At 47.1% G+C, this 11,332-nt stretch overlaps 4 protein-coding genes across 4 annotated transcripts; 1 reads left to right on the forward strand and 3 right to left on the reverse strand.

Annotated features, from left to right (window-relative positions):
• The first annotated feature begins 95 nt into the window (after window positions 1-95).
• On the forward strand, window positions 96-3,805 carry LOC128730486 (sodium-coupled monocarboxylate transporter 1). Its single transcript, XM_053823537.1, has 10 exons — window positions 96-301; window positions 379-538; window positions 1,635-1,700; window positions 1,773-1,824; window positions 1,981-2,048; window positions 2,145-2,299; window positions 2,383-2,632; window positions 2,711-3,091; window positions 3,165-3,346; window positions 3,412-3,805. Exons 1-10 carry the CDS (start codon window positions 96-98, stop codon window positions 3,659-3,661), a joined length of 1,770 nt encoding a protein of 589 aa, XP_053679512.1. The 3' UTR covers window positions 3,662-3,805.
• A 1,213-nt stretch (window positions 3,806-5,018) lies between these two features.
• LOC128721220 (uncharacterized) lies at window positions 5,019-6,345 on the reverse strand. The gene is made up of 2 exons (XM_053814947.1): window positions 5,542-6,345; window positions 5,019-5,457 (listed from the first exon to the last, which is right to left on the reverse strand). Exons 1-2 carry the CDS (start codon window positions 6,343-6,345, stop codon window positions 5,020-5,022), a joined length of 1,242 nt encoding a protein of 413 aa, XP_053670922.1. The 3' UTR covers window position 5,019.
• Window positions 6,346-6,591: 246 nt separating this feature from the next.
• Window positions 6,592-8,335, reverse strand: LOC128721216 (uncharacterized oxidoreductase dhs-27-like). The gene is made up of 2 exons (XM_053814943.1): window positions 7,324-8,335; window positions 6,592-7,240 (listed from the first exon to the last, which is right to left on the reverse strand). The coding sequence occupies exons 1-2, from the start codon at window positions 8,296-8,298 to the stop codon at window positions 6,794-6,796; spliced, it is 1,422 nt and encodes a 473-aa protein (XP_053670918.1). The 5' UTR covers window positions 8,299-8,335; the 3' UTR covers window positions 6,592-6,793.
• Window positions 8,336-9,511: 1,176 nt separating this feature from the next.
• LOC128730559 (uncharacterized) lies at window positions 9,512-10,936 on the reverse strand. The gene is made up of 2 exons (XM_053823630.1): window positions 10,016-10,936; window positions 9,512-9,958 (listed from the first exon to the last, which is right to left on the reverse strand). Exons 1-2 carry the CDS (start codon window positions 10,934-10,936, stop codon window positions 9,512-9,514), a joined length of 1,368 nt encoding a protein of 455 aa, XP_053679605.1.
• Window positions 10,937-11,332: the final 396 nt, after the last annotated feature.

An 11,332-nucleotide genomic window follows, 5' to 3' on the forward strand; every position in this document is an offset into this window, starting at 1 on the left:
GATTTCCGCTTGCAGCATCCGGTGTGCATCCTTAGCGTATGTGAGTGTGTGTGCGAGTGCGTTAGTGCTACATCCGAATCCACGGCCCAGCGACCATGGCGACGGATCTGGAGGATATCGTCGAGCATATGAGGCGGTTCGCGTGGCCGGATTACCTGGTGTTCGTGTCGATGCTGCTCCTGTGCATCCTGATTGGGGTTTACTTCGGGTTCGTGCAGCGTAAACCGAACACCGAATCGGAATACCTGATGGGAGGTCGGACGATGTTGGTGTTTCCGATCGCTCTCTCCCTCATCGCCAGGTGAGGTCTGATGGTGATGTGACCCCACTACTAGGTAGAAGGTGTTCTAACGAAACACGGAACTTACGAATTTCCAGCTTCATCTCTGGCATCACCTTGCTCGGTCTCCCTACAGAAGTGTACTCCTTCGGCATCCAGTACGTGTACGTGGCGCTAGGAGTAACGCTGATGGGATTCGTAATGGGATTTATCTATCTTCCCGTGTTCCACAAGCTCAACATTACATCGACATACGAGGTGAGAAGTGGTTGGTGGACGTGAAATAGATTATAATAAGTTGCCGGTGAATCATTTGAATCGACCATTCATGCCGAAGAACACATGTACTCCTCGCTGTGGCCGATTCTCTCCCGGTGTGACATGTTCTTGGACCACACCGTAATCCCCGGGCCTGCAATGCGACACGGGATGATGATTATCTAATTGAATCAAATTTAAAATTGGACCTTTTTTCGATTTGCGCACTGCACAGGGGCGTTTGAATGGGAGACAGAACATCCTAACACCCAAAGCGAGGGGCGAATCCCATCAATCTTAATAAGCAGCCTATTTTAGGGTTGACGGTTATGATCCAATGCAAATATGAATTGCAGAAGTATCTCCTGCAACCATGTACTATACTACCAAAGCACGCCCAAAACAGCAGCACCATTCACATTGACATTTGGGGACAATTGTACGATCATGTGCCATGACGGAAATAGTGAAAGTGTGCCCTTTTCATGAACCCTTATGATCGCCCGTCCCTAAAAGGCGCTATTCTCTTCCCTTTGTCAACAAACTGAAATGTGTTGCGAGGATCGATCGGATCGGTCGCGTGGGTTAACGATATTTGATTTTTCACGTGTGTGGGTCCTCAATCGACTTGCGCCATGTGCTGCACGAGAACTTGAGTGGAACATACTGCGACAGTTGGCACTCAATTAGATGGATTGTTTTAAAACCATGTTAGACCCGGGACCCCTCGTGATTCGTTTACGCGAATTGACCGGCGGTGTTTGTCAGAATCGCTACCGGGACGTCCATCACGTTTTTACGTCCGTTGAGAGGATTTTACGAGCCAAGGGAAGTAGGAAAAGACCCCAATTTGCCGCAGTTAGATGAATAAACCATTCATTACCGTATTACTCGAGCAGTATTTATGAGATCGTAAAGTAAACGCCTACGCTCCCTGTTTCGTTGTTGCCTGCATATTCTGAAGATTTCCACTTACAGTAATCCATAAAAAAAAACAGTTCATTCGTCTGGAAGTTTGTCGGAACTGTGCATTAATGGTCTCCGTTAGAGAACTCATGCCATATGATGATTAATTATCTTAATGTCATAATTTCAGTACCTGGAGACACGTTTCGATCGTCGGTTACGAATGTTCGGGTCGATTATGTTCACAATCATGAATGTAAGTTACAGCGAAGATTAAAATAAGTTATGTAAAACTCGAATAAAATATCTTCCTTACTGTCCCGTCTAGATCGGCTATCTTCCAATTGTCATTTACGTGCCGGCGCTTGCTTTTAATCAAGGTAATTGAAACTATATGACGCGTCATCCCTGAATAAAGTGAATTTGTATGCACTTGATCGATTAACCATGCTGCATCTTATGCTTCCTCTTTCATGTTTTTTACTGTACTACACACATCTTGTCCCTGTCCAATGTGTGCCTGTTGCATCCGGTAGTAACGGGAGTGAACATCCACGTTATAACGCCCATCGTGTGCATTGTTTGTGTGTTCTACACCTGTGTGGTAGGTTTTTTTATCTTCATCTCTGTTCTTAGCAGGTTCTGCGATTGCAGTGTGTCCAGCGCAACACATTGTTTTAATTTCTCATCCCACTTACAGGGTGGCCTTAAAGCCGTCGTATGGACCGACGTGGTGCAAACGTTTTCTATGTTCGGTGCGCTGGTTCTCGTGGCCGTTAAGGGCACGATCGATCTTGGCGGATCGGATGTGGTGTTTCGAAGTGCTTGGAACACGGGACGACTGGAGCGACCTAAGTAACTATGCTGTTCTTAGCTTGGGGAACACGTGGCCCTATATCAAACAAATATTTATGCTTTCTTCCATTTGTCAAGCGTAGCTTCGACATCAATCCAACCACTCGGCACACGTTCTGGTCCCAGTTGATCGGTGGTTTCGTTTACTGGCTGCAGACGAACGCCGTCAGCCAAAATATGATCCAGCGGTACTTATCGCTGCCATCAGTGGCCGCAGGACGACGAGCCCTCTGGATCTTCGTGTTCGGTGTGTGTCTGCTCATGTCATTGTGCAGCTACTGTGGGCTTCTGATATACGCCACCTATCAACAATGTGATCCACTCACAACCAAGGTATCAAACGGCAATTTCTATTACATTGTTTTCCTTCCCTTCGATGATGACGACTTTTTTCGTCACTTTGACTTACAGCTTGCGCGCGCCAAAGATCAACTGTTGCCGTTGTTTGTGATGGACATTCTGCGGGACCTTCCGGGGCTTCCGGGGTTGTTCGTGGCTGGTGTGTTCAGTGCGGCTCTTAGCTCACTCTCGACCTGTCTCAACTCCATGTCGGCGGTGATACTAGAGGACTTTGTCAAGCCGTTCGTCAGCAAACCTCTCTCACAGCGGACAATCAATTGGATCATGCGGTCGGTTGTCGTTGGTGTCGGCGCACTTTGTGCCGCGCTCGTGTTTGTGGTCGAAAAGATGGGCACTGTGTTACAGCTCACGATGAGCCTGGAAGCGATTACGAATGGACCGCTGCTAGGCACATTCACTATCGGTATCCTCATTCCGTGGGTTGAAGCTAAAGTAAGTGCTGCTAAAATTCACATAAATCCACTGCCACTTTTCCATCTTAATATTTTTTATCACACCTTTGCAGAGTGCTCTCACCGGTGGCATCGTCGGGGTGATATTTATGTCCTGGCTCAGCTTGAAGGCACAATATTGGGTTGCAACCGGCACGATAGTGTTCCCACACAAGCAGATGTCGGTCGATGGTTGCACTTACGAGTTCGATCAGTCGTTGGTAAACGCCACAAGCACGAGCGTTTATACGACCGAGTAAGTACAAGCAGAAGTATGCAGATTTGTGAGCATTTCAACCAGTGTTTTTTTTTAATTTTTAGTGACATTTTTCCACTGTTCCGCGTGTCGTACATGTGGTATACATTCCTTGGAGCGGCCGTCACCATACTGGTTTCGTTGCTCTGCACAGTACTAATCTTTGGGCGTAACGATCCTAAAACCGTCTCGCCCGACCTGATGGCTGGATTCGTGGGTCGTTACATACACGGACATAACTCCCCAGCGAACGATCGTCTGTCTAAAGCCGGATGTGGCACAAACGGCAAATCGTTACACGAATCTGCACTATAGGGCAAAACCCGATCATATGCTTTTTTTTACAATTTTACTGACAAAAGCAAATCCATTTAGTGTAAAATTTTGTTATTTTATGGGTAGAGCGAGGCTTTGATAGTAGCTCCCATTAATAAAAACTGCGTTTCATGATAATATTACTTTTAAGGTGATTTGCAGAATACCAAGAGAATAAAATACTACATAATTTAGCGCCATCTTAAAACACGCATCTTAAAACGACCATGCGTCTCCATCATGCATCTAAAAATGACCATGCGTCTCCATCGACATTCTGCAAATAATTAATAACTTGATTTGAATCAGCTCCGTATGCATTATTTTATTTATCTTAATCTATTTTTCTATCCGATGGGTCGGATCGTGGATTTTTGTCAATTTCTACCGGCGACTGCGAGACCGACTGCGAGGCTTCTTGCTTTTTTTGGTCTTCTTTTTGTGGTGTTTGTCGTCCGATTCTGAGTCCGATCCCTGCCGGCGGCGATCGCGTCTATCCCGCGAGGAATCGCGATCATCTCGCCGCTCTCGTCGTTGTTTGTATTTGTGTGATTTCTTTTTTGTTCCGGACGACGTACGGATGTACGGGGATGTGGATTTTTTGTGCTTCCTTTGCCTGAGTTCCCGTTCATCTTCACTGCTTGTCGCTCTATTGTGATCACTGACACCATTGTCACTGGAACTGCTGTCGTGCCTTCGCGATGGTGCCTTTTTTCCATTTGGACTTCGTCGCCTGTCCGAATGCTCGCGGTGTCGATCGTCGCGTTGTTTTGAACGATCCTTGCTTTTCTCTTGCGTATCCCTTTTATCACGGCTTTGATCATAGCGATCCCGATCCCGTGACCTCCGCTCGTTGGGTGATGGTGAACGATTCTTCCTTGGCCTCGTTCCATCTCGAGACGATTGTCCCGATCGATCGCGATCCTTTTCCTCTTCGGTTGACTTGATTGCCGTTTCGCGGTTTTTATATTCTTCATATTTAGCCGCATCTGAAAACGATATAGGGATTTTTGTGAGAAAATTCTAGTGTTTGTGGCACGCATGCTTACTTAAAACTTTTGAATATTTTTGATACTCCTCCTTTGAAACCAGCTGCAACATGTATTCGTTCAATGACTCCTGGGCGTTTCCTATCGCAAATTTTACTATCACCCGGCTAGCTTCCTCATCAATACTTTGAGCCTGTATGAAATATGAAAATAAAACAAATAATTAATGAGCACAATCGCGAAATAATGAAAACCCAATCCATAACCAATGTCATAAGGTTCAGTTTCAAGAACACGTTTTTGTTAAAACCCATAATTTTTGTTAAATCTAAAACGCTTTATTGTCCTTTAGACCAGTTTTAGCTGATTCTATAGAAACCCTAAACGAAAAATATCCTTTAACAATCCGGACATGCGCGACTGATATTTTGCATCACTAACGTCGCTTATGCGCACCGAACATGAATCCTCTCGCTGTTCATCGGTCTCGTCTGGCACTGAGGTGGCTTCTTCACTTGCAACCGCAAGAGGAACGTACAACATGCCGAGCAACAGTGCCTGGCGCGCTTGCAATTTAATCAAACGCATTAGCACCGTCAACGGAAACCACTCAGTAGCGCTATCATCGCCTAGCTGCTCAAGACGGCTCATCAGTGCGTGGTGATAGGTTTGCAGCATATTGTCGTAATGATTCCGTCGAAATGACTCGTCCGATGAGAGGAAGATGGTATGCACAAAATCCAACGCGGGTGATCCGTACTTTGCCAACTGCCAGTCGAGTAGTATAAGTCGGTTAGGAAAGCCACTCTAAAATACAATAAAGCACACGCACGCAAAGTTTAGATGATTGAGATTGAGCTGAACAATTTACTCGTCCTTGGGGACACTTACGTTGTACGAGAACATCATATTCTCTCCCGCATAGTCTCCGTGGCATACGACGCAAAACGGTTCCGACAGAGCGGTATCGCCGATGTTCTGCAACTCCTCGACGAAGCTTCCTCGAAGGCGCGCTAATTTTTCGCGTTTACTCTCATCATTTGCATTCAGAGTGGCTGACGCATTTTCAAACGCTTGCTCCATCGCCTGTTCGAATCCGCCCATAGCAAGCACTCGTTCGCCAGTGACATCACCCATGTAGCGATACTGTTCAAACAGTTCCGGTTGCTGCTTCTTGAGTGCGAGTGAAGTCGCATGAAACCGCCCCAGCTGTACCATCGCTAGCCGGGCATGGTCGTAGTCTAGCGGTTCAAACTTATGCCGGTTTGAAAACCCTCGTGGACGTACGTCTTCCAGCACGATGATGGCTTCCCGTTTCTTCGCATCGCAGTGCGCATGGTAGCACACGGGTCCGAAATACACCAGTTCCTCCTCAACGTTCACGGATTCCTGCAGTCGGTTACGCTGAAACTGCTCGAAAGCGGGCAGAAGCTTCCCGTACACGAACACCTCGCGTTCGAACAGGGCCAGCATAACATCGTCGGCTTCGGGTGGTGGCACCTTGCAGAGTACTGTCACTTCACGTGGTTCCTCACGGAATGTCACCCGATAGAACACGGACACTATCGAGCGGTTGTGCTCACCTGCACGGAAATCATAATCTACCGTGTACTGCTCACTGGTGAAGCCCAGCTTGTTGGCCACGTTAGCCAATGCATCGCGTACGTAATCGGGAATAGTTAGAGCACTTTTCATCTTAGCCGTCAATAACCGCGGCGGCACTTACCTTAACAAACCCAAAGCAAACGGTGGTTCACTGTGGGAGCTAGGTATACAAGGTTTGAAATAATTCGCGATAAGATAAAACCCGTGTGCGATAAGCAAAAGTATCGAACAGAGTTAACACGCTGCCTGACCGTCGCTTATCGGTTATCGCTTATTTGCTGCTGCGTCAAGATCTCCAGGGACGTCTTTGAACGTAATTAGCCAACAGTTCCGTTTATTCCGGCATTTTATTTGAACAACTCATGCATCGGACAAAGATTGTTTCAGCTTATCGTAATACTGCTTAACCTAAAGCCACACTGTTATGTTATCCAATCTGACCAAACGTCTGAGTAACGCTTTGTTACGTAGTGAGGGAACAGAGCGTTCCAATCAATGCGATGTGTGTAAAAACCAACGTTGAATGAACTTTTCATATCTATAAGTAGCCATATTGCACCAAATCCCGTATCACGGCACCCATGCGCTTGCGGTACACGTTATTGCTAGTGCTCTGTGAAAAAGGGTTCGCATCCATTTCCTTTGTGTCGCGGTACTTTTCCGCCGCCGCATCCATATCCGGCAGGTCTTCGTTGCGTGTGCACATCATGGGAACGAGAAACACGGCCATCAGTATGCCAAACCGACCGTACCGTCGCAGTTGCCGTATCAGAGCAGTCCGCGGGAACTCTTGCTGTGGATCGTGACCAAGCTGTTCGAGCAGCGTCGCCAGCGCGTTGTAGTAGATGTTGATCATTTCGTCGTAATGCCGCCGCCGGAACTCGCCGTCCGTGCAGCAAAAGATGAAGTACGCTAAATCCATCGCAGGAGACACGTAGCGAGTAATTTGCCAATCAAGCAGGACCACTCGATCGGGGGAACCATCCTAAAAGCGATAAATAAAAACACACCAGTGAAAACAACGCACGTTTTCGTCGTACATGTTTCGCCTAGCCCACCGTTCCGTACCTTGTAGTGGAACATGAAATTGTTCACCCAACAGTCGCCGTGTGAAAGAACCGCGTGTGACTCTGTGAGGCCGCTATTGGCGCAGTTTTTCATCTCCTGTCGAAAGTTCTCCCGTAGTTTCTGCATTTTCTCGCGTTCCTTAGTTTCGTGTGGTTCCAGCGTTTCAGTTGCGTCCGCTATCATCTGTTGCATCATTGCATCGAAGGGACCACCTTCAGGCATCATTATGCTCAACGGATCTGGAACCTTAAACTGCTCGAATTCCTCCGGACGATCGCGTTTCAACGCAAACGAAACAGCATGCAAACGACCGAGCTGCTCCATCGTCAAGCGGGCATGATCGTAGTTAACCGGTACCAGCTTGTTCCACATGCGATAGTCCTGCAAGCGCAAATCCTCCATAATTATGACCGACTCCTCCGTCTGCTCGTCACACTCGGCGTGGTAGCACTTGGGAGTGTTAAAGAATCCCTCCTCTCGTCGGATACCCTTTTCCTCCTGATGGGCGAATATGGTTGGCAGTAACGTTTTGTATGCTAACGTTTCGCGCGTGAAAATGGCCATCGTTTCAAACTGCCGCCGGCGTGCCTCATTCAGAGGTGGAATTTTGCAAAGGTACTCTTCCCGTCGGTCACCTTCGCTGAGGAACGCTTTGAACATTTGCCCCACGAAGCCATCGCCCTTGTTCGATCCCACATCGAATTCGATCTTAAATGCTCCAGGCGTGAAGCCCTCATTTGTGGCGACTTTCTCCATGGCCGTGAACAGAAATTTGGGTGGCTCAATTGCGTCATCGTTTGCCGCAACCTCTGCCGCCGCTGACGTTTCTGGAGTGCGCTGCTCTGCCTCAACTTCGGTTGGTGTTGGTGCACTAGATTCTTCCACAGTGGTTTGCTCCATTTCACGATCTTCGGTTAGTTTTTCCACTTGCCGTGATTGTTCCTGCGGATCACCCAAACTCTCAACCGATTCCATCACCGGAGACGATTCAAATGACGCATTATTCGGCACCTCAACGGTGGGTACCGTCGACTGTTCAGCGCTTGAGTCTGTGTTTGTTTCCACAACCATTTTCTAACACACGCGTTCACGTTCGGCCCTGGCAGTGCTGGCAAAATCTTCGTTGTGTTGCACCGTGCGGTGTAGGTTACCGTTTCCGATCAACTAAAGCGCCACGCTCAGTTGGCGGTCTGTTATATTCAGATTTTTGCCTACGACTGGCGGTGATGTTCCCTACAGCAAATCGCAGGTTCCAGGAAGAAGAGCTGATAAAACAGTGTAATACCATACCTGGCGCGGTATGGCAAGGCATAATTTATCTAATCAAAGCCATAGCCATTTCCACCGGTCGCCATCTTTACTGCATGTGTGTCGATCCCTTATCACATCCGTCACAGGACTGCAAGCTCGTCACTCGATGAAAGCAACTGTTTTCAATGGATCTACGGCGGATATGAGCTACAAGTGCTCAATACAACCAAAAACACTAACAGCAATACACTGCCACACGCGATGCAGGAGCAGGTCTACCCAAAAGCCAGGATTATCAAACGTTTTCTGAATCATGCGCTGATAACCACACCGGAAGTCTAATCGAAGGACAAGCGTGTCTGCATTCTTTGTTTTATTTTGCCTTTTTTTAGGCCAAAACATTGAGCAGCGGTCGAAACATTACTATAAATGGTGGCAAAGGGGGCTGGAGCATGATTTGCAAATGTCTACGGTTGATGAGGCGGATCAAGGAGATGGCGCAAGTCATCGTCATCGAAAGCAAAACAAACCCACCGGGGTTCCGTCATTTGCTGAATTGCGCCCCCACCGAATTCTCACACACGACTATAGGCGATTGGTATGCGAGAGGGTGAGTGTTTGGTTTGATGTTTGCTTTGGCCACGAGTCTGTCGCACGTCGCAGCAGAATCTTATCTAATCTCTGCTCTGTGGTTGTTGATATGCCATTTCCTTTTGTTGCTTGTAATTCTCGGCACGGATCAGTCGATTGGCAGCCGCCGAGATTTTATAAGGCGATCCGTAATATTGAACAATTGATGACACGTAATGGCCAAAAAAAATGCAATGCAATCTATAACCTCAATGAGACGGTTGATTTTATTCCATATCGAGCATGACTGCATCTAAAATGCGCGTCATACCTAGATACAAGCTTTAATGCAATAAAAGCATATTTTTTACATATACCCATATCGAATTGTGTCACGAATTACCCCACTCATACGCTTGCGAAAGGCAATTTGATTGGCGTTTTTCGTGAAGACAGCGGCATCGAAAGTCTGCGTGTCTCGAAACGTTTCCGCAGTGTCGTCCAAATCGGGAAGATCTTCACTGGCGGTACACTGCAACGGAACAAGCAGCACAGCCAGCATTAAACCGAACCGGCCGAATAGTTGCAATTGAAGGTCAAGGGCAGAACGCGGGAACACTTGCTGTGGGTCGTGGCCAAGCAGTTTGAGCAGCGCTGAGAGCGAGTTGTGGTAGATGTCTAACATTTCGACGTAATGAAGACGCCGAAACTCTTCGTCCGTGCAGCAAAAGATGAAATATACCAAATCGAGAACGGGCGAGCCATAGCACGAAACTTGCCAATCGAGCAAAATGATATTCTCGGGAGCATCATCCTGAAAAATAAGTTTTCGTTCAATTTCTTTCTCGCACTTGTCCACCGGTGATCTAACCTTATATCGGTACAGCATATTGTTTATCCAGCAATCACCGTGCCGAAGTACACCAAACGGTTCTACCAACGAAATATCATCAAACCTTACGAATTCCTCCATCATATTGTCAATCATTTGCTGCATCTTGGTTCGTTCGATCGCTTCATGGGGCTCCAAAGTTTCCAGCGCATCAGCTGCCGTTTTCCTCAGTACCATTAAGAATGGAGCTTCGGGAGTTCGTAACGTATTTTTCAATGGATTTTCTATCTTAAACCTTTCGAACTCTTCCGGCTGGTCACGTTTCATCGCCAACGAGACCGCATGGTACCGACCCACGTGCTCCATTAGCAATTGGGCATGCTGGAAGTCAACTGGCGTCTGTTTGCAATACATGCGGTAATCCAGCGATCGTAGATCCTCCATAACAATGATCGCTTCTTGGGTTTGCTGTTCGAAGCGCGCATAGTAGCATTTCGGAATATTGAAGAAACCATCCACCCGACCAATGCCTTTCTTCTCCTGGTAGGTGAACATCGCCGGAAGTATCTCGTTGTACATGGTTATCTCGCGCTCAAAGATTTCCATGGTACCATCCTGCTGCCGTCGCGCTTCGTTCATGGACGGTATCTTGCAGAGGTATGCGTTTCGGCGATCACCCTCGGATAGGGAAGCCCTGATCATTTCGGCTATGAATCCATCCCCTTTGATTGTACCATCCTCAACATTGATCGTGTATCGTCCATTTGTGAAGCCTTCATCTTGGGCCACTTGATTTAACGCGGTTTGCACAATGTTGGGTAATGATTCGATAAACGCTAACGATGACTTTGCAGAGCTAATTGGCGTTTTCATGGGTGGAATGTTACCATCCACATTCGATTCTGCCATGACAGGTGTGTTCTCTTCTTCAGCGAAACTCGCTTTCGACTGTTGCTGCATTTTGCGAAAAAACACTGCACCTACAGACACATGCAACAATACGAACTGGTTGAGCACACTTAATGCACTGAATTGTATTACACGCAAGTCGACATAGTTTACCACCGTTTTTAGTCAGGTAAATCAATGAATGTAGAAGTTGATGTAATGTGATAAGACGTTTCGATGACACTACGATGTAGGCGTACGGTCAACCGTACACTATCCCCAAACAAATTTCGTAATCAAAAATAACACAACGCATCATCTATAAATATCTTCATACCGGCGAAAAAATTTGTTACGTATGCTTCGCGTATAGCAAAAAAAATACAACATGGAAACGCAAGCATGACTTGCCAAAAATCTCACATCAATCTCGCGACTCGGAGGCTGCGAAACCTGATGACCACAGGC

Source organism: Anopheles nili, chromosome 2 (assembly GCF_943737925.1).
Source record: "Anopheles nili chromosome 2, idAnoNiliSN_F5_01, whole genome shotgun sequence".
Lineage (NCBI taxonomy): Eukaryota > Metazoa > Arthropoda > Insecta > Diptera > Culicidae > Anopheles > Anopheles nili.

What these genes read in the sequence shown, in the direction of transcription:
- LOC128730486 (XM_053823537.1), top strand. Translation starts at nt 96, where the DNA reads ATGGCGACGGATCTGGAGGATATCGTCGAGCATATGAGGCGGTTCGCG. An exon ending in GCTCTCTCCCTCATCGCCAG is followed by an intron (nt 302 to 378) that starts GTGAGGTCTGAT and finishes ACGAATTTCCAG; the next exon opens with CTTCATCTCTGGCATCACCT. An exon ending in GGACGACTGGAGCGACCTAA is followed by an intron (nt 2,300 to 2,382) that starts GTAACTATGCTG and finishes TGTCAAGCGTAG; the next exon opens with CTTCGACATCAATCCAACCA.
- LOC128721220 (XM_053814947.1), bottom strand. Translation starts at nt 6,345, where the DNA reads ATGAAAAGTGCTCTAACTATTCCCGATTACGTACGCGATGCATTGGCT. An exon ending in ATATGATGTTCTCGTACAAC is followed by an intron (nt 5,458 to 5,541) that starts GTAAGTGTCCCC and finishes ATTGTATTTTAG; the next exon opens with AGTGGCTTTCCTAACCGACT.
- LOC128721216 (XM_053814943.1), bottom strand. Translation starts at nt 8,298, where the DNA reads ATGGAATCGGTTGAGAGTTTGGGTGATCCGCAGGAACAATCACGGCAA. An exon ending in ATTTCATGTTCCACTACAAG is followed by an intron (nt 7,241 to 7,323) that starts GTACGGAACGGT and finishes TATCGCTTTTAG; the next exon opens with GATGGTTCCCCCGATCGAGT.
- LOC128730559 (XM_053823630.1), bottom strand. Translation starts at nt 10,936, where the DNA reads ATGCAGCAACAGTCGAAAGCGAGTTTCGCTGAAGAAGAGAACACACCT. An exon ending in ATATGCTGTACCGATATAAG is followed by an intron (nt 9,959 to 10,015) that starts GTTAGATCACCG and finishes CTTATTTTTCAG; the next exon opens with GATGATGCTCCCGAGAATAT.